Raw genomic sequence first — 21641 nt, forward strand, 5'->3', positions numbered from 1 at the left:
ATTATATTTTTAATATTTGTCTTATGGATCAGAGAGTCGAGTTTCCTATGCCAAGCAACAACTTCTCATTTTCACTTGCCAACCGACAGTGGGATCTTCTAGAAAAGGAAGTGCATCGTGATTTGTTCGTCTTTGACAAGGTGTGTACTTATTTATTTGGTCAATTTCGTGTTACCATTAAATGTTGGCTGGTCACTTTCCATGAACATGAATTTGGATACTCACTTTGAAGTGTTGGCACTTGTTGAATTGTTGTTTAAAAATAGCTGTAGTCTTTCTCAATATTACTATAGTTAATATTGCAAAATTTTTTATGCAATTTGAAGTGAAGTAAATACTAAATATTCTTGACCTTAAAGTCCTATAAATTTTAATTTATCCACAATATGTGGGGGTGGAGATTCGAACTCATAACCTCTTGGTTGGAGATAGATGCCTAAACCAGTTGAGCTACGCTCAGGTTGACTTGTTTGCGCATCTTAATTTGTAGGTGGTAATAAAGAAAATAATTGCTTTGGTATTATTTCAATTGGGGTAACTTTCATTCTTCTTTATAGGACCTGATGGGATTGGATGAGAATGAAAGACTACTTACAAGAAGTTTACCAAACATTCACCATATCAATGAAACTACCAAGGTAAGCTCTCTCCTTTCCCTTTAATTTATAGTTTATTTGGTCTACTTTGACATTTACATGTTTAGTACTTGTTTGTTATTGCTTTTGATTCTTTCAGTCAATGAATTTGTGTATGTGTTACAGTTAGTTCTATATTTAGTATTATTAAAAATAGATATGAAAAATTAAATATACCTAACCTATCCACTTAAGCTTTTGGGTTTAGTAGTTGATTTCAAACTCGCCTCCCGTTGGAGTCTGGGCGGTGTCTCAGTCCCAGTGTAGCTAATCATCTTCTCAGACCATATAGCCCCACCCACACATCAAATTAATATGTAAGCCCATACAGGGGAGAAGTATTAAAAATTACGAAAGATTAAATATACCCAATTTATCAACTTAAACTTTAAGTCTAGTGAGTAGTTTAAAATTTTAGTACATACGATTTTTTTATCCTTTTTAAGTTAGTTTTATTCCTTTTCAAATCACATTATGAAAGAAATTCCAATGAGAAATTTAAGAATCCTGATGAAAATCATTTTTGGGTGAAAAACCCTGATAAAGAGTTCAGTTGTTTGAATCAGTACATTCTTTTACCTTTTCAGGTAATATCATATATTCGAGGTCCCTTCCTCTTCATATTCAACTTCCATCCCACAGATTCTTATGAAAGATACAGTGTTGGCGTGGAAGAAGCTGGAGAATATCGAGTAAGCATTATTTCACTGCCAAATTATGTATTCTAAAACTTATTAGTCTTAGTAATCTCGTTCGATGACAATTTTATTTTAGAAACTAAGCTTATAATATTTACTTTTATCTAGGTTTTTTTTAGTATTTAGTTTTAACTTTTGAAAAATATTTTTGGAATATAAACAAATTTTAAAGGTAGATTGTGATTTCAAGGTAAGCCCCTACCCCTGAATTGGTTATGCCCACGACTTGTGTCAGAAGGTGCTAAAAAAAAGGTAAATAAGCATAATTTTAAAAAATAAAAAATAAAAAATAGAAACGTTATCGGATGGGATTTAAATGTGACATTTTGTTTATGATTTAACACAGGTACGCACATTTATCACTCTATGAACTTTATCCAAAAGACACACTTTACCCTCCAAACAAAAATCTTGCAGGCCATATATACTTAAATTTATTTTTGCACATTTTGAACACCCAAAAGATTAACTAAAGTCTGATATTTTCAATGAGCACAGATTATATTAAATACTGATGAAATTAAATATGGAGGTCGAGGGATTATAAAGCATGATCACTATCTTCAAAGGACAATTAGCCAAAGGTAATAATCTTTGTCTTTCTCGAGCCCACACTTTATTTTTGGGATTATTGTTCACCACATCATCATATCGTATTTATATTTCCAGAATTGATGGCCTCCGAAACTGCCTAGAAGTGTCTCTGCCTAGCAGAACTGCACAGGTTAGTCAATTTTGTAGATGTTGTGTTCATGCACTAATCTGAGCTATGATGTTTTTAAGAGTGAAATTAAATCCATTATTGTGGAAAGCCTTAACCTCTTGGGGACCTTCAGCCAATGGTCTATCATTGGTCATTTTCTGGCAAAAGAAGTGCCCAAAATTTATCACTTACAATTACAATCATTTTACTAAGAACTTTTGTAGGACTCTTGTCAACTTTAAGATTCTTTGTTAAGTTACAAATTTATTCTCATAATTTGGTTGGGTCCATTTAATCTCTAAACTTTAAAATGTTTTAATCATAATACGTTCTTGAATTTTGAACCGGTGATTTTATGTAATTCTTATCATTAGCTAAATGATGATATGACATGTCTAACAATGACTAATTTATCGGTGTGACAAATAAATAACAAAATGAAGTGGATAGCTTAATGAATGACATGGTTTATAAAAGAGATTTGATATATTAATTTGAAGAGCATAGGTTATCTATGCCACTTTAATTATTGTCGACTTCTTTCTGACATTTGTAAAATAAGCTTGTCATATCATTATTTAGTTCACGTGATAACGTCATAAAATGCATATAATCATGGTTATAAGTCCATAATATAATTGAAACTATCCTTTTAAGTTTAGAGAGTAATAAGAACCACCAGTCCATGGACTATACTCTCGATTATTTGTTATAGTAATGTAAAAAAACCGATATTGTACTTGCCATATTGTGCATGAAATGTGTTGTTTGGAAGTAGGTAGATGAAGGGCAATTTTCGACCATATCAACGATGCGTTAATTTCGGAACTAAACTCATTTTCCATGTATACTTGTCCGATCTCTCTCTCTCTCTTGCAGGTTTACAAATTAAGTCGGATATTAAGAATATAAGCCATTTTGCAGTCACTTGAAGAAATTTGACAGTTCACAAAAGTTGCTTATCTATGAGTAACTGAGTTATGTCAGCTAGAAAGTCATACCAAAAGGGGCATTATAATAGTGAAGAATCAAACAAGAGCCTGATTTTCCAGTGGTGAGGTAATATGTTGAATCAAAGCCCTATTAGATCAGCTGAAGTTACCTTTGTATTTATGAAATAGGATCACTTGATATTTGCAGGTTTCATTCCCCATTGGCAGCTCTTACAATTTTAATGTTTTCTGTAACAATTTTTATTGTGGTTCTTGTTTTGTGTATTGAACTGATGATGGGTAAGATTATTTCACTCTCTTTTTCTCTCTTTAAAATAGAGAGTAGCCTAAAAGACATTTTTCTCGACATATTTTGCATGAAGTTTGGTCCATATACTCGAGTCAAGTTTGATCTTAATACTTAATAGCCCTCGATTTTATCACATTAAACGCTAAACTTGAGTTATAGTGTTTTTTTTAGTACAACATGTGGGGGTGGATGGGGGTTCGAAACTTCGAACTCACGACCTTCTTTGTAGCTAGATATGAGCATTGGTATGGCTAGATGAAATTATTTTAGTTGGTATTAGGGTTTTTTTTTTCCTTCCATTTGGTATGTTTTTGGGTGGATTCAGATATTTTGTTGTTGAACTTAGATTTTTCTTCTTTCCTTTTTTTCTTTACATGATTCCATTACTAGGTTCAATTATTTTTATGGTTGAATTTGGCATTTTGTAGCTTGATTTGGAGTGTTTTGTTAATTGAATTTTGTGAAGAATAAAATGATTATCAAAGCATTTACTTATTACAAGTAAAATTAAGAAACTTGGAAAAATATAATAATGGAAATCTCCCAACTTTTTACTTAAAATAATTCTTTTTGATAAAATAAATTTTGTATAGCAATTTTAGATCGTTAACTTATAATATTGAAGACAAAAAATAATGTTCTATATTATTGGAATTTTTTAATGGATGTAATGTAATAGTTCAATGAACAAGGTCAGGTTATCTTTTTATAGGCTAAAGAGTTGAAGTGAAAAAAAAACGTTTATTTTTAAGAAATTTACATAATAGTTATTATTAGTTCAATACAATTGTAAATCGCAATGATTAAAATATTATAATTATTCTTGTAAAAGAGAAAAGGAAAATAACGTGAAAAAAATCCATACATTTTTTGTGTTTTGGAAAATTTCAAATGATAATAGTTTTGTGAGGTTTTATTTAAATTCTGAACTTTCCAGTTTATTTTGTTGTGTGAATTTTGTCCAATTTTAATTTCTAAACTTTCAAAATATTCATTTTAACTCATGAACTAAATAAAAGATTTTTATAACATTATGCATATTAGCTTACTTATTTCTCGCCTTCAATTTATTTGGTTTGAATATATATTCACGTTAATATGTTAGTGTACACATACTTTAGACTACGTTAAGAACATAGTAAAGATATGGATTAAAATTTTTATTTTTATTTCATCTTTTAATTTTAAAAGTTAATGGATTAAACTAGACATTTCAACAAATTGGAAATTGAAATACCTACAAACCCTTTTAAATATAATAATTTATTTTCAAAATTATTTCAAACGGTCAGTTCTAAATTAGTTTGTATTAAGAGCTTTTATGATAGCTTCGCTCAGCTCTATTTGATATTGTAAGTTCATGGGAGAAATAGATCCTCACTTTCTTAAATGGAAAGACAAAGATATTAACGATTAAAATAATGAGATCTCTCCATATGGAAATGATAGTAACATAAAGACACAAGATATCCGACAGCTAAAATACAACTTTTCTTAAAACGGTCTTTGAATATTAAAAGTTATAGATCATATATTACTCAATAAGGAAAATATATGAACAACTCGATCATTAAGAGTATGTTCTCTGACCTAATTAGTATACTAGTTAATCATTAAACTAAATAGTTAACGAAAAGTTTTATATAGCTATAGATAAAGAAGTAGCCATTCCGACCTGTGATCTTTAAAAAGTGTTATTAAAGCCTCGTCGAGATCAGCTAGTTATTATTTAGGAAAAAATCATAAGTGGCTAATTGACTTAATGGTAATTATTAAATTAATTTATAGATTTATGTAATTGGATATACTTAACTTAGATGTTGATTAAGTACAATTTTACACTCAAAATAATTGTTAGTGAGTAATTCAAACATCGATATAGTATAATAATAATTTATGTGTTTTACTTTCTATTAAACTCATAATTATTCATTTTAGCTTTAATATAACAAACATAGAGCAAGACATTAAACTTTTGATGTTAGTAAGTTGACAATGATAAAATATGGATACATCTATTTTATATGAATCGTACTTTTTTCTGAGAATATATACCAATAGTATCATATTTGTAACTTTCATATCTGTCCTGTTGATTTATTTATTTATTATTTTTTATTTCAAATACCGAAATTCAAATTACTATACTTGTAACTATTTTTTTTTAAAGCGAAAATGGTAATCTAATATTTTAGGGAAATTTTCATAAATGATGTAATTTTTAAAAATTACAAAAATAGAGTAACTTTCAAAGTAATAATAAAAAATAAAAAAGAATTCTAAAACTAGGTACATAATTGACAAAAATAGGGAAGTATGCAGTCAAAGTAAAATATCATTGTACACCATATACTTTATGTGATGAATTTCGAATTAAATAAAAATGCATGCTCGATTACAATTTTTAAAATGCATGCTCGATTTAATTTAACTTAATATAAATCCTCGATCAGTTAATTTTTCTTTCCAAGAAATGTTCATTTCGTTACATAAAGTTTTTTCTTTGGTAATATCTTATGTAAATAAAATTCGAAACAAATAAATGCAAGCTCAATTTCAATTTTTAAAATGCATTTTTAATTTATTTTAACTTAATATATATTTTAATAATTTAAATTAACGTAATAAAATTTTGGTTTTTTTGGGCTATTAATATGAATAGCCATTTTTCACTATTTTTTAAAAAAGAAAATAGTCTTTTTTTTTTGTTTTTATGAAAATGGTTAACTCATTTAAATCTCACTTTTTTTTTTGTTGAAAGACAAAAACTACAGTTTTTAACGTATGAATGCAAATAAAAATTTTCATATTTGGAAAAACATAAATGAGAATATGTTATAAATGGAAAAATATAAATTGGACAATGTCTTTTTTTTTTCTTCTTCCTGTTTTAGCTTTATATTGCATTTGCGTTGTTTATTTTCCAATATTTTTACCTTTATCCTAATTTTTTATTTACATTATTGATAATGAATATTGAAAACAGTCCATCATTGTTTTTACCTTAAATGCACCCATGCAAATTAAGGCAAATTTTGTATATGTAACTGTTATTTGCAATCTTTTTTTTTATATATTATGATAAATTAATCATCTAACCAAAATAAAATATGGTAGGATTTAGTTAGAGATACCGACAATATAATGGGAAGATAACGGTAACCGAATAAGTTAGCATGTGCTCCAAATGTGGCAGTCATATTAGTGTTTTAAAGATAGATGTAGACAAAAATGTCGATGTTCCAAAAAAATTATAACAAATTATTTCAATATTTTTAAATAAATTAAAAATTATTAATATTAATATTATATTAATAATATTTTCATATTCTGTCAATACCTGCAATTTATATCGAGTGATGCAATTACGTCAATGGATTTTAACTTATAATTTTTTAGTTAAAAGATAAATGTTTAAATTAGTCTTTTTATGGAGAAAAATGTTTAAATATGTTTAAATAGTGGAAATTACTTTTAAAACTACTATTATTTCTTAATGTTTTTTGAACGACTGTATTTAAAAAGAAAATTACATTATTTTTTTTTAATTTTAATATTTTATATCTCTATATATGTAAACTACACCTAGAAACTCCGTCGCCACTGCGAAGATTGTCTCTGATAAAAACTATAAGAATTTGAATAATCTCTCTTCGCCGGCGTAAAATCGGAGATCGGAGAGCAGATTCGTAGAGGCTACAAGGTTCTTGAGTGTTCAAAAATGTCGAATCTCCCTCAATCCATCTCCATGAATGCTCCGTTTGGAGGTCCGGGTCCGTCCATCCCCAGTGCCTCCGGAGCTCCACCCACCAAAGAGCGGAAAATGGCTTTTTCGGAGCAGTTGGTGCTCGACCTCAGCAATCCGGATCTTCGGGAGAACGCTCTCCTCGAACTCTCCAAGGTAAAATTCATTGATTTTTGAGGATTCAGGGGAGGAGGAGCATGTTCGGGGTAGGTATTGGTGTTTCTTGGGTGTGGTGGCGGTGGTAATTAGGGGTTGCAGCTGAAACGGATTATGTAATCGTTGGTTTGGTCGTAATTAGTGGTTTATCTAGAGAATTCGTTACTTGCTGGTGGCTAAGAGAAATTTAGGAGAGCAGCTTAGTTTGTTTGAAATTAAGTTCTTCGTGCTGTATGCTTCATCGCAGCCAAATCGTGGATTGCTGCGAGTTGAACCTAGTTTTGATCCATGGCCATATTAGTACTGTACTAGTTATGAATTAATTTGTACGGAATAGACTGAGATGTTAAAAGAAAGAAACAAATAATTTGACTATCTGATCCCAAGCTGAAAGACTAGTATTCTTCTTCCTCTTTCCTCTGTACTTATTGCTGCAATTTTTTGTATGGAAGTACCAAAAATGGCTGTATGGGTAATGAAAGAAAAAAGTTATCTGTTCATGTTCTGTTTCATGCTTAAGAAAAAGTTTTGGCTCGTCCTCTGCAAGTTTTCGCGAAAGGATTAGCCCATCATGGGGAAATATTTTTGCACTATATGTGCAATCAAACAAGCATATCTGATGCTCTAATTTGTTTCTGTTTTTTATTACAGAAGAGGGAATTGTTTCAAGATTTGGCCCCATTGTTGTGGAACTCTTTTGGAACCATTGCTGCCTTATTGCAAGTATGCTGCTGTAGTTGTCATACTTTGTATGAATTGTCTAATAATTTACATGATATAAAATCTGATGTTTTTTATGTCATTCTTTGTATTTCATTCCTCAATGTTGATTTGTTAATATATATATATATATTTTTTGTTTGGGCTCCAACAGGAGATTGTATCAATATATCCTGTTCTTTCACCCCCAAATCTTACCCCTGCGCAGTCAAATAGAGTTTGCAATGCTCTTGCTCTTCTTCAGGTCACTTTTGTTGCATTTGTTACATTATGGAATCAGATTACATATGGTTTTGTTGTCACTAGTTATACACGCAATCATCTATGTGAAACTACAACTTATGCTGTCTATATCTCTTTCTGAATGTTTTTTGCAGTGTGTAGCTTCTCACCCAGATACAAGGATGTTGTTTCTCAACGGTAATGTTTTTTTATCTCTGTGAGGAGGGAGGGAGGGATCCACTTGGATCCCAAACACCTTAAAAAGGGTCTCCACCACATATTAATGAAGGAACATCATAAAAATATAACTGCTGCATAAGCTATGATGGTCCTTCTCGCTTGAATATCTAGCAAAAACATTTGAATACATATATAATTTGGGTGCTTAGCAGTTAACAGGATTTTTGTTATTCCCTTAACATGCTTGCATTCTCATAATATCTCCCAGTATTCTTACTAGTTGCCTGTTTCAAGAGTTGACTAATCCACTTGAATTTTATCCTTTGCAGCTCACATACCATTGTATTTGTATCCTTTTCTTAACACAACTAGCAAGTCAAGGCCTTTTGAGTACTTGCGGCTTACTAGCTTAGGTGTCATTGGTGCATTGGTGAAGGTATTTCACTTTAAAACATGAGCTTAAACAGTCTCTCTCTCACTCTTTTTTTTTTCTTTTTCCTTTTTATGGCTACTACTAAAGTTTGGATTCCCTTTATAACATTAATACAACAGTATGCAAGTAGAGGATTTGGACTGAAGAAAAAATGTCAGGCTCTGTGAGAATGAAATGAAACTTCAATTGCATAAATTGCTGTACCTTTTGTTTTTAATGCCTCACAAGATCTAAAATGTTTCTTCTCCATGTCAAGTATGGTTAAATTTTGTTTTTTTTCCCTTTGAATGTCAAGTTTCCATTACTATTTAATTGAAGAAGCTATCAGATTAATTGGTGTCATGAGGGGTTTTTAGTTAAGATGAGAATTTGACTTGGTGGTCCATGTATGCTTTCCACTAGCACCCATTAAGACCGATATACCTAAGCCTAAGAGCATACTTCTCACCTTCCCTATCATGTCTCAAGGCGCACATGCAAGCACTGGTAGGAGGTGCTATCCTTTTAATTTTATTGTTACTTGGGGTGAAAGCTATGTCTTGATACATCTTCTTGTTCTTTTGGAAATACAATAAGTTCTGTTTTGCTCCTTGAATTGCTTTTCCAGGTAGATGATACAGAAGTAATAAGTTTTCTTCTGTCAACTGAAATAATTCCTTTATGCCTGCGTACTATGGAAATGGGAAGCGAGTTGTCAAAAACAGTTGAGTTTTCTGATGCTACTTCTATTTCTTTGTTTTATCTTTCTATTTTAATTCTTTAGAAATGTAAAAAGCCTGCAAGTTTATCTCATTTTATACCTTAATTCGTTAGGAAATTATCTATGATAAAATTTCAATAGCAATTTTTGGTAGTTATAAGCTATATTGCAATTAGTGGCACTTTTGATACTCCAAACCTTGTTTATTTAATGGGAATGAAAATGAAGGAATGTCAATATTCTCCTTCAATTCTCTTCCCTCGGTTACCAAAATTAAGGGATGAGGACCCACTCTCAATTTGTGGCCTCTTTCTAAAAACTCTGAAGTATTACAGCTGATTCATTTCTTTTGAGAAGTTAGGAAATGCCACTCCTGTTCTCCATTGGTGGGTCCCTCAACTTTTTGCTTACTCTTTTTTCTTCTCTCAACTTTTCCATGGATCCCACATAGCAGTAAACAATATAAATGGTACTTCTCTCCGATCTCTAATTCAAATATAGTTTTAGTGAACTAATTATTAGAATTATTATACTATGTTCTCACTACGTATAGCATCTGACTTCAAAACTAGTTTGACTGGTTATGTTGTGCTGCAGGTTGCAACATTTATTGTGCAGAAAATTTTGCTGGATGATGTGGGGTTGGATTATATTTGTACTACAGCTGAGCGATTTTTTGCAGTTGGTCGAGTCCTAGGGAGTATGGTTGGAGCTCTTGCTGAACAACCCTCCTCTCGTCTATTGAAACACATAATTCGATGCTATCTTCGATTGTCCGATAATCCAAAGTGGGTGAAAGTAGATTTGCATTTCATTTTGAGGTATTAACCTTTACTGTTTATTTAACTTGTTCTATTGTTCAGGGCTTGTGATGCCTTAAGGAACTGTCTTCCAGACATGTTGCGAGACACTACTTTCAATAGCTGCCTTCGGGTAAGTGTGCCTTTTCTACTTGGACCACATTTCTAGGGCTCCTGATGAGAAACAGTATTTTGGAGAAGACATGCTCATTTAACCCGTGCAGTTTCCCTGTTAAGTTTCTTTTTATTCATGTTCAATGTTCGGTGAAGTTTTGTGACTCTGTTGGCATTGTAGAGTTGGAATGATTATGCCATTGATCTGTGTGGAAGTTTGGTAGTTTAAAAATGGCATAAAATATTTTTAACTGATAATTTAAAGTGATTTAATATCTTGAAAAACATTTTATAGAGAAAACATTGCATTAGGATGAGTTTAATATTACTTTTGGAATGGTAAAAATTCTTTTAGTCTGCTAAAAATAATTTTCAAAATTTGTATGCTTCCTAATCAAAAGTAATTTTAAAAAATTATGAAATGAGCCTTTACATGATAAGGGACGGATTCTATGGAGTGCTGGTTTTTTTGTGTTTTTGTGGAGACATTTGGCTTTTATGGAATTGCAGTATTTTTAGAGGGGGATTCAGAGGCCTGAAGAACACAAAAGAATTTTGATTAGGTTTAGCACCTAGCTAGGTTTAATGCTTCTCTTTGGCTTTGGTCATCAAGAGTTTTGTAATTATTCACTAGGTTTGATTCTTTTAGATTGAAGCCTTTTTTTTATTGGTTAGTTTGGTTTAAGACCCCAAGGGGCGGCCCGGTTGGCAAGGGTTTGGGGTCTCTTAGTCATACCGGCTTAGAGGTCTCAAATTCGTGTCTTCAGATGAGTTTAATATCAAAAACTCTTGATATCTCTCGGGTTTGGGCCTTTGAACGGGTGTCGATGTCCTTGGGTATAATATATTATATTATATATATATATATATTTAGTTAGTTAGTTTGGTTTGGCTCCTTTTGGTGAAATAACTTTTTCCATGTCAGTTTTGTACTCTTTCATGTTTTTAAAATGAAAGCTTCTTTTCTCATACAAAAAAAATCCTAAAGTGACAATACTTTTGGAAATTAGTCTTCCTTTTGAAAATACTTCACATAGAAGTAGTGCTCTAAAGATGATCTCTTACCCACTTTTAATTAGCTGGTTTCCTAAAAGTGCTCATAAAAAAAGTGTTTCAAGTCTAAATATGCTCGTAAAAATGGTGTTTTTCCGAACTCGGTCTAAAAAATCACTTAAAACCTTAATGTTCACAGGAGGATCCAACCACAAGGAGGTGGCTGCAACAGTTGCTACACAATGTAGGAATGAGTAGGGTTCCAGCACTTCAGGCAGGAGCTGGATTTGATCATATGATGGTGAACTAAACAACTGAATTGATGATTATGTATGTTTCAAATTTTAGTCTTGTTATATAGTCTCACAGTTTGCAGCAGTGTCAAAACTTATTTTTTTCTCTGCTGCATTTATTTGTAAGCATTTGATTTTTTTTGTAATTAGGGATGTTTGTGTCTGAAAAAGAAAATGCATTTTGCTCGAATGACCGAGGCTTTTCCGAGTAAAGGAATTATACATGTTCATATCTACTGATACGAAGTGCTTTTAGTTCCTCGGTTCGTTCGCTCAAATAATCAAATTCAAATGTCAAACACCATTTGGATTGCATGTCCTTTTGGTGGGTATCTTTATCCCTTGAACCTGTTCGTTTCGTTTTTACTAGGAATGCTTGAAACTCTTTCGGAGGACAAGATACTTTAAACTTGTCTTTTTCCTTTCCTTCTCTCAATTCTGTTGCACACTCTATTGTATTGTGCATCCATGAATTTATTCCTCATTTTTTACGACCTTACTGGAACATTGAACAAGATCTGTTCTATAGGTGGTACAATTGTGTCTTTGAGAACATTGAACAAGATCTGCTCTTAGTTGTACAATTGTGTCTTTGAGAACATTGAACAAGATCTGCTCTATAGGTTGTACAATTGTGTTCTAAGGAGCATTCTTCCTTTTAACTTTTAAGCATCTTCCTGTAAGATAATATGGCGGTTATAATGACTAAATAGAGAGGAAAAGAGAGATGGAGTTCGTTACAATGCGATTTGATTAGTTTCCTAACTTAAATATTTGTATTTTAGGTTAAATTATAAGTTTAGTCCTCTGTGAATTATTAGTAACATTCATATTTCTTGTTTTTGATTTTCTATTTTTGTTTCTTGTTTATTTTTTTAAATAAAAAAAGTATTGCGTTTGATAATTGTTTCTGTTCTTTCTTTTTTCAAAAAAAAAAAGAAGCATAAATATGTCTCGTAATCATTTTTTGTTCTTGTTATTATAATTTTAAATTAAAGAAAAAGTAAAAGTATTGTATGAAAATTAATGTTTTAAATTAAATATTCAGAAATTTTGCATTTTATTTATTTTTAAATACTTTTGTATGCATTTTATAAGTTAATAATTATAAAAATAATATTTTTATTTATATTTTGAAAAAAAATTAAAAACACATAAAAATTTTTGATTTTGTTAATTTTTATACAATATTGGAAATATTTCTTAAAAACAAGAAACGAGAAAAATGAATAGATATCAAGTTTCTCATAAATTGAAAAATCAGAAAAAAGAAACAGCATAATTTTGTGTTTTACAAAGTATTCAATAGAGCTCATGATTTTTCATTTTTTTTAATGTCTAATAGAGTCGATGAATTTAAAAATTGTTTAATTATTCCTCGAATTTTTGATTAGCTATTTGACATTTCTTAAAATTCATGACCCCTCGGATGTGTCTAGATCTGATAGGATTTCAACCTTTCAATTTTGTGTCAGTAAAGGATATGAAGATTTATTAAGCATATTTAAAAGTTTAGAAGATTTCTTAAACATATTTTAAAATGTAGGGACCAATAACATAAATCTGAAAGTTTAAAGAGTAAATTTATATGCCTAAGTGTAGTTTCTTTCAAATCATTAACGACTTGTTTGATAACCATTTCGTTTTTGGTTTTTGGTTTTTGGTTTTTAATTTTTCAAAAACAGGATTGTTTGGTAATCAATTCAATTTTCTGTTTTTTGTTTTTCAAAAACCATTTTAAAATTCTATGTAAATTTAAAAAAAAAAAAAAATTCAAAAACAGGTTTTTCGTTTTCAAAATCTCATTTCTTCTTCTAATACTCAACTTTTTCTTTCTTTCTCATATTTATCCCTAAAAAATTTATTTTTTACTCTAATTTTTTTTTATTTCTAAATTTCTCTCTACAAAATGTATTTTTTTCTCTTTAAAATTTTCATATTTTGAATATTTATTGTTGTTTGTCTCTCTTCAACATTTCCTGTATTTTTATTTTTTTTCTAGCAGGTTAGTTTCATTTCTCTCACTAAAAAATTAATATTTTTTCTAACTTTTTTCTCTCGAAAATTTCATATTTTATAACTTTTCTGTCTCTCAGTAATCTATTTTTTTTCTAAAAATTATATTTTATTTTCTCGTTCAATTTTCTTTCACTGTAACTTTTATTTATCTTTGTTATTATTTATTTTATATAAAAATTATATTTTGAATATTGTTTTTATCTCTAAATTTGTTTCCACTATAATTTTTCTCTTTCTTTATAATTTCTTTTTTTTTCTTTAACATATCTTTTCCTCTCGACTTTATTTTTTTCTCCAAATTTTTTCTCTTTTTTGTCTTTAATTTTTCTCAACCTATTTTTTTCTAAATATTTTTATTTATCTCTCTAAAATTTATCTTCCAAACGTTTATTTATATCTCTATTTCATGTTTCTACATTAGGGGAAGACAAAGATTTTCGTAGGATTGGGTCCCAGAAATAGAAAATGCATGTTCTGACCTCATCCTTGTCCCCGATTCCATTTTTTAAATAATTAATATATTTTTATTACACTTTTTATATTTAAATTATAAAAATAATTAAAAACAATTATAAAACCGATAATTTTTCTCGATAACATCTCTCGGGCCCAAGAACGAGGTGGAGACGGAAACGGAGACTAAAAATTTGCACGAGCCCAATAATGGGGGAGAGCATCCTCACTCGCACCCATATCATCTCTACTCTATAAAAAATTTCTCTCTCTAATATGTATTTTCAATTTTCTAACTTTTTAAAAAAAAAAACTAAAAATTGTTACCAAACATGTTTTGGTTTTTTGTTTTTTAAAAACAAGAAACAAAAAATGGTTATCAAATTTTTATTTTTTAAAAACAGAAAACCAAAAACTAAAAACAAGAAAAACCAAAAACCAAAAACTAAAATGGTTATCAAACGGGCCATAAAATTTTAAGTTTCATTTCAGAGTGCTCTCTATGAAAGAAAAAATGTATTTTGATTTATGTCTTGATGATATTAATTGTTGATGTGGGATGGTAATATGCAATTATCAATGAAAAGGTCGATATCTTAATTTTGTGAAAATCTCAATGAGTATATCAATAAAGTATTGATTTCGACAAACATTCTTCGAAAAACCATGGAAACCTAAAATTCTGATAATTTTGTAGAAGAAGAATAAGGAACTTTCCTCTTTTAAGTGACTTAATTTGTCCTCCTAGTATTTGCCAACGGAACAAACCAAAAAAAAAAAGAAAAAAAAACTAAATATTGAAGACTAAAACATACATTTACAGGGCTTTATAGATATTTATATTGGTAGGACAAAATACATTTTCGAAGGATTAACTGTCTATTTGATCCCTAAAATTTTAAAATGATACTTTTGATTCTCATAGTTTGTAAAATGGTTCTAAAGCTCCTTAACATATTTTTACTGTTAAAATAACATGAAAATTAAATGACTAATTGTATATTAATGATTTGACAGAATATAATAGTCTGGTAATATTTTTAATGTGACTAGACTTTTCATCTTCTTTCTTTCCTCATTTTCCTTCCTTTTTGTTTTTCTTTCTCCTCCTTTTCTCCTTCTCCAATGAATTGTTGCCACCTCGCTCCTCTTTGGGCGACAGCTCTTGCCATCATCAAGACTTCTCGTCCATGTAGGATGAGAACTTCCTCTTCATTCCACTTCATGGGAAGAGGAATCCTCCGTACATGGAAGTGGAAAATCAAACTAGATTTGGACGACATTAAGTTCTTTTAAACTACGAAACGGAGGTTGTTATCTAGATATGTGTGAAACGAAGGGCACGACAATTTATCAGATAATAGGAGGAGAAGAGAGAGGAAGGAGGGGGAAGTAAAAGAGGGAAAGATATTTTGCAAATAAAAACATTTTTTTTTCACAAAAAATAAAAATATTATTAAATTATTATAATTTGCAAAATCAGCAATAGTGCCACTTACCTCAAGGATCTCAAGATTATCAATTAGGTCAAAATATGTTAAAAGGACAATTTATAATTCAATTTTAGAGACCAAATAAACCTATACTCGAAATTTAAAGGACTAAAGTAGTATTTTACCCTAATAAATATTTACAAAAATATATATAGAAAGGCAGATGTAAGTTAAAAAAAAAGGGAGGAGATTCCCCTAAATACAAGAATATTTTAATATTAAAAAGATAGAGCTTTTGAGTCCATAAAATATCAATTTAGGCATAGCGTGCGCAAATATGGGAAAGAAAACTACAAATCCCTGATATAAATAATTAAAATAATCGAAAAATATATCAGTGTAAAAATTCGATTATCTCAAATAATTCCATAAATATTTCTCACACCAATATATTTCTTGTAATTTTTTTAGTCGATATTGGATGGCACGAAAATGGGCCACCGACAGAAAAAGCCCAGAATTGAGAAGCCCAACGGGATAGCCGTATAAAGCCCTAAACCCTGCATCGAGCCTCTTCTTCAACTACGTAAACCCTAAACCCCCCGCTTCTGACGTCTCTGCATTTCAAGATCCTTGAGGTAACATCTAATTTTTCGGTTCAATTTTGTTTCCCTATACATGGTATTTTCTGTTTGATGCGCTACGAAAATTTCGAACATGAATTGAATTTCCTATCTCTCTCAACATTCAATCTAGGTTCGTAGTTCTCGATTCTCGCTTGGCAGGTATGTAACTTGCTTTATACGATATTGTGCTTTAGGATGCTTGCACCTGATTTTGGCAATGATTTCATGTTTTTCATACTGATACAAAGCATATGAGGACTGCTATTAGATGATTTGTTTATGTTTCAACGTCAAGTTTTGTCAAAATTTTGGCCCCCTTTATTTTCCATTGATGAACTTTTATGACATGCTCCGTGTCTAGAAAAGTTGATAGGTAACTATTTACCATTAGCCTATTTTCTTTTCCTTAAAGACATTTACCTATAGACTTTGATAGATTTCATTGGTTGTTCTTTAACTGATTTTCCTCCTTAATTTATTTATTTTTGTTCTGGCGTGGAAAAAATATGATATGATAGGGTTCTTGTCCTTTTGTCTACTCATATATCAGACAATCTTCATATTTTTCTGATAGTAAAAATTCATATTATGTATAATTTTACTGTAAATTCAGAATGACTATTTTTCTTTTTAATAATTCTATTCTCAGAATCTAGGAATATGAATTTGAACAATGTCAAGGTTCCCAAGGTACCTGGTGGAGGTGCAGCTTCTGCTTTAGTGAAGATTGGAATTATTGGTGGGCTTGGGCTATATGCGGCTGCCAACAGTCTCTACAATGTTGAGGGAGGGCATCGGGCTATTGTGTTTAACCGTCTAGTTGGTGTTAAAGATAAGGTTGTTAAGGATGAATAAACCACCGCTCAACCCAAAAGCTTAAGCTTATGGGTTGGGTAAATTTAATTCATTTATTTGGATATCTAACACTCCCTAAATAATATGGTCCAGATTTGAAACATTTTTATAAATCAATATCCATTTGGTTAGAAAATTTTACCTGTTTCTTGGCTGATTTTAATATATAAGCACCTAAACCTCCTGGTTGCTGTAAGTAATCTAGATTGAGCAATTTCTGCTTCTCAAAACTTTCAGGTTTATCCTGAAGGAACACACCTCATGATTCCCTGGTTTGAGAGACCAGTCATATATGATGTCCGTGCACGACCCAATCTAGTGGAGAGTACTTCTGGAAGCCGAGACCTCCAGATGGTATGATATATTTTTCTCTTTACTTCAATTTTTCTAATTTTTTTTTTAAATTGTTATTGAATGCATGCTTAGACTCTGCTTTAGACTACTTTGAATACTTTTAACAATCAAGTGATTATCCCAAAACAGGCGAGTGTTTGGTGTTTCTCCATGTGTTTTGTTTCACCCCATTTAGAATTTTGAACTTAATGACTTGTATCAGCTGGATTTAACATGTGCAGTATCCATTTTTTTTACTACTGCAATATCCATTTCTTAAAGCATCTTCCATCCGTGTTTGGGAAATCCAATAAAAGAAAGGCTCTCCAATCTTGCCTAACAATAGAGAGGCTGTAGTTACAAATTAATTTCCTATTTCTATGGTACCACCAAGAGGCCGAGATATGTGCAACATTGATAAGAGTCTAAAAGCATTGCCTTATCTTTGAAAGACTGAAGATTTCTTTCCAGCCAGATATTCCAAAAAAGAGCTCTAAAGTCACACTTCCAAAGCACTTTTGCCTTTCATTTAAAATGCGACCCATGAAAACATTCAAGCAATCAAACATCAGCATGTCTAGGCAAACAAACAGAAAATTCAAAGGTATCAAACAGGACCCGCCAGCCCTTATTAGCAAAAGGGCAGTGTAGAAACAAACGATCTAAAGTCCCGGCCTCCCCCAAACAAAGGCAGCAGGCAGTGGAGATAGCACTCGACCTGGACACCTTTTTTTGTAATTTTTCTTGGGTATTCAGAGATCTGTTGACTATAGACTGACTATTTGCAAGAAATTTTTGGAACTTGTTAGAAGTTTCCTGTCTCCAAATTATGGATTTGATCAATTCACTTACTCGTCAGGTTGCTTTCTTGTTTATTAATTTTGTTCTGTAAATGACTTCTGTGATCTGGCTGTTGTGGGCAATATTAATCTATACCTACAATGAGCACGTTCCTTGCTGATTTTAGTTTTGTTTCTGAGTTTGGTAATTCTGTAGGTGTTTCAATTATTCATCTGCATTATGCTGAATAAATATAGATCTTGGATTTTATATGTAGGTGAAGATTGGACTTCGAGTTCTTACCCGTCCACTACCAAATGAGTTACCTACAATATATAGAAGGTTGGGTGAAAATTATAATGAAAGGGTCCTGCCTTCAATCATTCATGAAACTCTGAAATCTGTAGTTGCTCAATATAATGCCAGCCAACTTATTACGCAAAGAGAGGTAAAGCTAGAACTTATTCTCTTCCAGTAGAATTTCCAGTATATGTCTGCCTCATTTGCTGCATCGATTCAATTTTCTGTTTACAGCCAATTGATTCTAGGCCTTTCTTGTGCTTTATATATTTGCCTCACCACGCCAGTCATGTTCTGTCTGACTGTTTCTTTTCAGGCTGTTAGTAGAGAAATTCGAAAGATTTTGACTGAGAGGGCAGCCAGTTTCAATATTGCTCTCGATGATGTGTCTATAACAAGTTTAACTTTTGGAAAGGAGTTTACAGCTGCGATTGAAGCCAAACAAGTGGCTGCCCAAGAAGCTGAAAGAGCCAAATTTGTTGTTGAGAAGGCTGAACAGGACAAGAGAAGTGCTATAATTAGAGCACAGGTGAGGTGGATGATGATAAATGAATTAAATACCAACCCTTCTTCTTGGGGGAAAGGGTGAAAAGCAAATCTCTAAAAGTTCATCATGCATCCATAATTTGCATGCGTTACATTTATATCCAGAAGTAGTTAAGGATTGGGAGAAGGGTAAAGTAGATAGATTGGTATTTGAATCATATAGACGACCATCTTTTGTCTGAAGTGAATTTTTTTGATCTGGATACCAGGGAGAGGCCAAGAGTGCCCAGCTGATAGGCCAAGCTATTGCCAACAACGCAGCGTTTATAACTCTGAGGAAGATTGAAGCAGCAAGAGAAATTGCACATACTATCTCAAACTCAGCCAACAAGGTTTTCCTCAATTCAGATGATCTGTTGCTGAACCTTCAGGAGATGAATTTGGAGCCCAGTGGGAAGAAGTAATCACACATCCCTTAAACTTACATGCCATTTTGTCTTGTTTCTTTGATTAACTGTGAATGTTGGAGCATTTACGTAAAAGACTAGTTGTAAACAAATGGAAATGTGGGCTATTCTCTCTTTTTAAACAACTTGAGCCTGGTTTTGGATGGCTGGCTGGCTGATCGATTTATTCAGATCCTCTTGAGATAGTTTCACCTTATAATAATGTAAGTACTTTTTTAATGCCATTTGAACTGTTTTTTCCCGTGGATTGCCCTTACGTAGTCGGTGAACTCGTTCTAGTGCTAGGACTTGTCATGAGTTCCTAACTATTACAGGAGCCCCTCTCGAAAGTCGAGACGACTACGAGTTTTTTGTTCCAAGGGTTTGAATCATGGACCAAGTATCATCTTTCCACCATTATGGTCAACTTGATCACGAGGAGATAGTCCTGAGTAAGAACAGTTGGAAGGTGAGATTATAGTTGTAGACCATTTTCTTGATGGCAAATAGTTCTTTTGAATGCTGCTGAAGCTTCCTCCAGTAAATGCAACTGCTAAACTAATCCAACCTACAACAATCAAATTTCATAGTTCATGAGTGAACTCGACGCAACTTCGCAACCCGACATGGCTCCATGATCTAGTCAATCCAGCAAGGGCTTATGGCCTGTGGCATTTGTGGCTTGTTGCCTGTTTAGGTTCTCGACACTTTTCAAGTCATTGAATAGATCTCTAGATTTTACTTTCAGAAAAGAAGTCCTTTTTCATTTTCACTTCTAATTATTTTTCGTAGATTTGTTTGATATTTGTTTTTTAGGTTCTATGATAAATATGATGATTACTGCCTCAATATTTATTAATCTCATGGCTATACTAATAAATATATATTTTACATATAATTAAGTGTAATGATATATATATCTTTGAGTGTAACAACACGTAGGATGGAGATTCTAACCTCAATTTTTTATCGAAGATATATGTTATAATTAATTGAACTATGCTCGACTCTATAATTAATGCATGTGCATCTAATGTTTAAAATAGTTTTTGACCGTAAAATTTGAAAATTATTTGGAATAAAAACGACAAAAGGTGACATAGTTTTGATAGTGTACTAATAATTAATTTTTGAAACAAAGTATAATAGTGTTTTGTTTTTTTTCAGTAAGACAATAAATTACAATATGATAAGTAAAAAGAAAAAGGAATCAATATGAAAGGATGATTAATGTCATTACAATTATTGAAATAAAATTAATTTCATAAACTATTAAAGTTATCGTCTTTATCAAATAGAACAAATTAAATTAAGATATGTGATTTTTAAAAAAATTTAATAGTAAAATTATTTACTAGATAGCTATGATTAAAGTTAAATATTTAATGAGGACAAAGAGAGAAATTTAAAATTTTACTCTTCCCAATACATTTTTTAACATTGAAAAATTAAAAAGCTTTTATTTTTAAAGGACAAACATACCTGATATAATATGTTTTAAAAATGATAACAATTGAAAAGATAAACTTATTCATACTGTCGCAATTATTAATGATTTTGTAAGTAAGTGAATCAAAATCCTTGTCCAATCATGGGTACGTTTAGGAGTGATTTTGGTATATTTGGAAGTGATTTAGGTTTTTCTGTTGATCAGCAAATAAGAAAATTGATTTTAATAAAGTTTAAATTCACTTTTAATTGATTTTCAAGGTGTCGGGTAATTTTAGAAAATCAATTATATTTGAATCTCTTTTTTCAAAATCACTAATTCTACCATCATTTTCAAACACAACCTACACCTATTAGAATAATATTTATAATCCTTTCCTATTATGTTTTTATTTTAGAAAAATAAAGCATAACTTCTAACAATAAAAAAATAATAATAAGATGTCGAAACAAAAATATAAAATTTCTCCTCTATACTCTCATTTTATTTTTTAAAAACTCACATTTATTTAATTCAAGGAAACCAAAATAAAAGGGTACATATAATAATTAAAACAAATAAATTTAGAAAAAACTAAATAAATGTAATAATTTCTCCTTTATATAGCTTATAATATATAAACTAGTGTTTAGTCCCTTCCTCTTTTCCATTTTTGACCATTATTACTCCCTCCATTTGATAAATTTCAAAGTTTTTGTTTTGAAATTTAGGTGTAGCACTTTATTTTGCTTTGTTTGTATTACTCTTTGGTTTAGGTTGCTTTTTATTTTGCTCTCCATTATTTTGGAAACAAGTTTTTCTTTCTCTTCCTCAAATTATTGAGATA

General features: G+C 30.9%; 3 protein-coding genes across 8 annotated transcripts in view; all 3 read left to right on the forward strand.

The window, feature by feature from the left end:
• EMB2729 (Alpha amylase family protein) overlaps window positions 1-3335 on the forward strand; it is a 30240-nt gene extending 26905 nt beyond the window's left edge. For 2 of the 3 annotated variants that reach the window (XM_022283818.2, XM_022283819.2), the window contains 6 exons: window positions 33-140; window positions 558-638; window positions 1223-1327; window positions 1832-1917; window positions 2003-2057; window positions 2916-3335. In XM_022283818.2, coding sequence (XP_022139510.1) covers window positions 33-140; window positions 558-638; window positions 1223-1327; window positions 1832-1917; window positions 2003-2057; window positions 2916-2948 — 468 coding nt within the window. In that variant the 3' untranslated portion in view covers window positions 2949-3335. The remainder of the gene's footprint in view (window positions 1-32; window positions 141-557; window positions 639-1222; window positions 1328-1831; window positions 1918-2002; window positions 2058-2915) is intronic. The other variant, XR_002601352.2, reaches the window with a different exon arrangement.
• A 3529-nt stretch (window positions 3336-6864) lies between these two features.
• On the forward strand, window positions 6865-11870 carry LOC111010458 (Cell differentiation, Rcd1-like protein). 2 transcript variants are annotated; one of them, XM_022283906.2, is made up of 10 exons: window positions 6865-7179; window positions 7831-7902; window positions 8054-8143; window positions 8277-8319; window positions 8631-8737; window positions 9137-9220; window positions 9342-9437; window positions 10032-10222; window positions 10298-10367; window positions 11541-11870. In XM_022283906.2, exons 1-10 carry the CDS (start codon window positions 7000-7002, stop codon window positions 11649-11651), a joined length of 1044 nt encoding a protein of 347 aa, XP_022139598.1. In that variant the 5' UTR covers window positions 6865-6999; the 3' UTR covers window positions 11652-11870. The 2 variants fall into 2 exon arrangements, with proteins under 2 accessions (XP_022139598.1, XP_022139599.1); XM_022283907.2 differs by lacking the exon at window positions 9137-9220 and having other exon boundaries at window positions 6866-7179.
• A 4172-nt stretch (window positions 11871-16042) lies between these two features.
• LOC111010570 (prohibitin-1, mitochondrial) lies at window positions 16043-19610 on the forward strand. Of its 3 annotated transcripts, none has more exons than XM_022284028.2 (7): window positions 16059-16177; window positions 16296-16324; window positions 16815-17002; window positions 17258-17374; window positions 18411-18581; window positions 18750-18962; window positions 19189-19610. In XM_022284028.2, the coding sequence occupies exons 3-7, from the start codon at window positions 16826-16828 to the stop codon at window positions 19381-19383; spliced, it is 873 nt and encodes a 290-aa protein (XP_022139720.1). In that variant the 5' UTR covers window positions 16059-16177; window positions 16296-16324; window positions 16815-16825; the 3' UTR covers window positions 19384-19610. The 3 variants fall into 3 exon arrangements, with proteins under 3 accessions (XP_022139722.1, XP_022139720.1, XP_022139723.1); XM_022284031.2 differs by having other exon boundaries at window positions 16146-16177; window positions 16822-17002; XM_022284030.2 differs by lacking the exon at window positions 16296-16324 and having other exon boundaries at window positions 16043-16177.
• The last annotated feature ends 2031 nt before the right edge of the window (window positions 19611-21641 follow it).

The sequence above is a fragment of the Momordica charantia genome (genome assembly GCF_013281855.1).
Source record: "Momordica charantia cultivar OHB3-1 chromosome 11 unlocalized genomic scaffold, Mcharantia_2.0 BLBB01000011.1, whole genome shotgun sequence".
Taxonomy (NCBI): Eukaryota; Viridiplantae; Streptophyta; class Magnoliopsida; order Cucurbitales; family Cucurbitaceae; genus Momordica; species Momordica charantia.

What these genes read in the sequence shown, in the direction of transcription:
- LOC111010458 (XM_022283906.2), top strand. Translation starts at nt 7,000, where the DNA reads ATGTCGAATCTCCCTCAATCCATCTCCATGAATGCTCCGTTTGGAGGT. An exon ending in GAAGCGAGTTGTCAAAAACA is followed by an intron (nt 9,438 to 10,031) that starts GTTGAGTTTTCT and finishes GTTGTGCTGCAG; the next exon opens with GTTGCAACATTTATTGTGCA. An exon ending in CTTTCAATAGCTGCCTTCGG is followed by an intron (nt 10,368 to 11,540) that starts GTAAGTGTGCCT and finishes TAATGTTCACAG; the next exon opens with GAGGATCCAACCACAAGGAG.
- LOC111010570 (XM_022284030.2), top strand. Translation starts at nt 16,826, where the DNA reads ATGAATTTGAACAATGTCAAGGTTCCCAAGGTACCTGGTGGAGGTGCA. An exon ending in TAGTTGGTGTTAAAGATAAG is followed by an intron (nt 17,003 to 17,257) that starts GTTGTTAAGGAT and finishes CAAAACTTTCAG; the next exon opens with GTTTATCCTGAAGGAACACA. An exon ending in GAAGCCGAGACCTCCAGATG is followed by an intron (nt 17,375 to 18,410) that starts GTATGATATATT and finishes TTTTATATGTAG; the next exon opens with GTGAAGATTGGACTTCGAGT.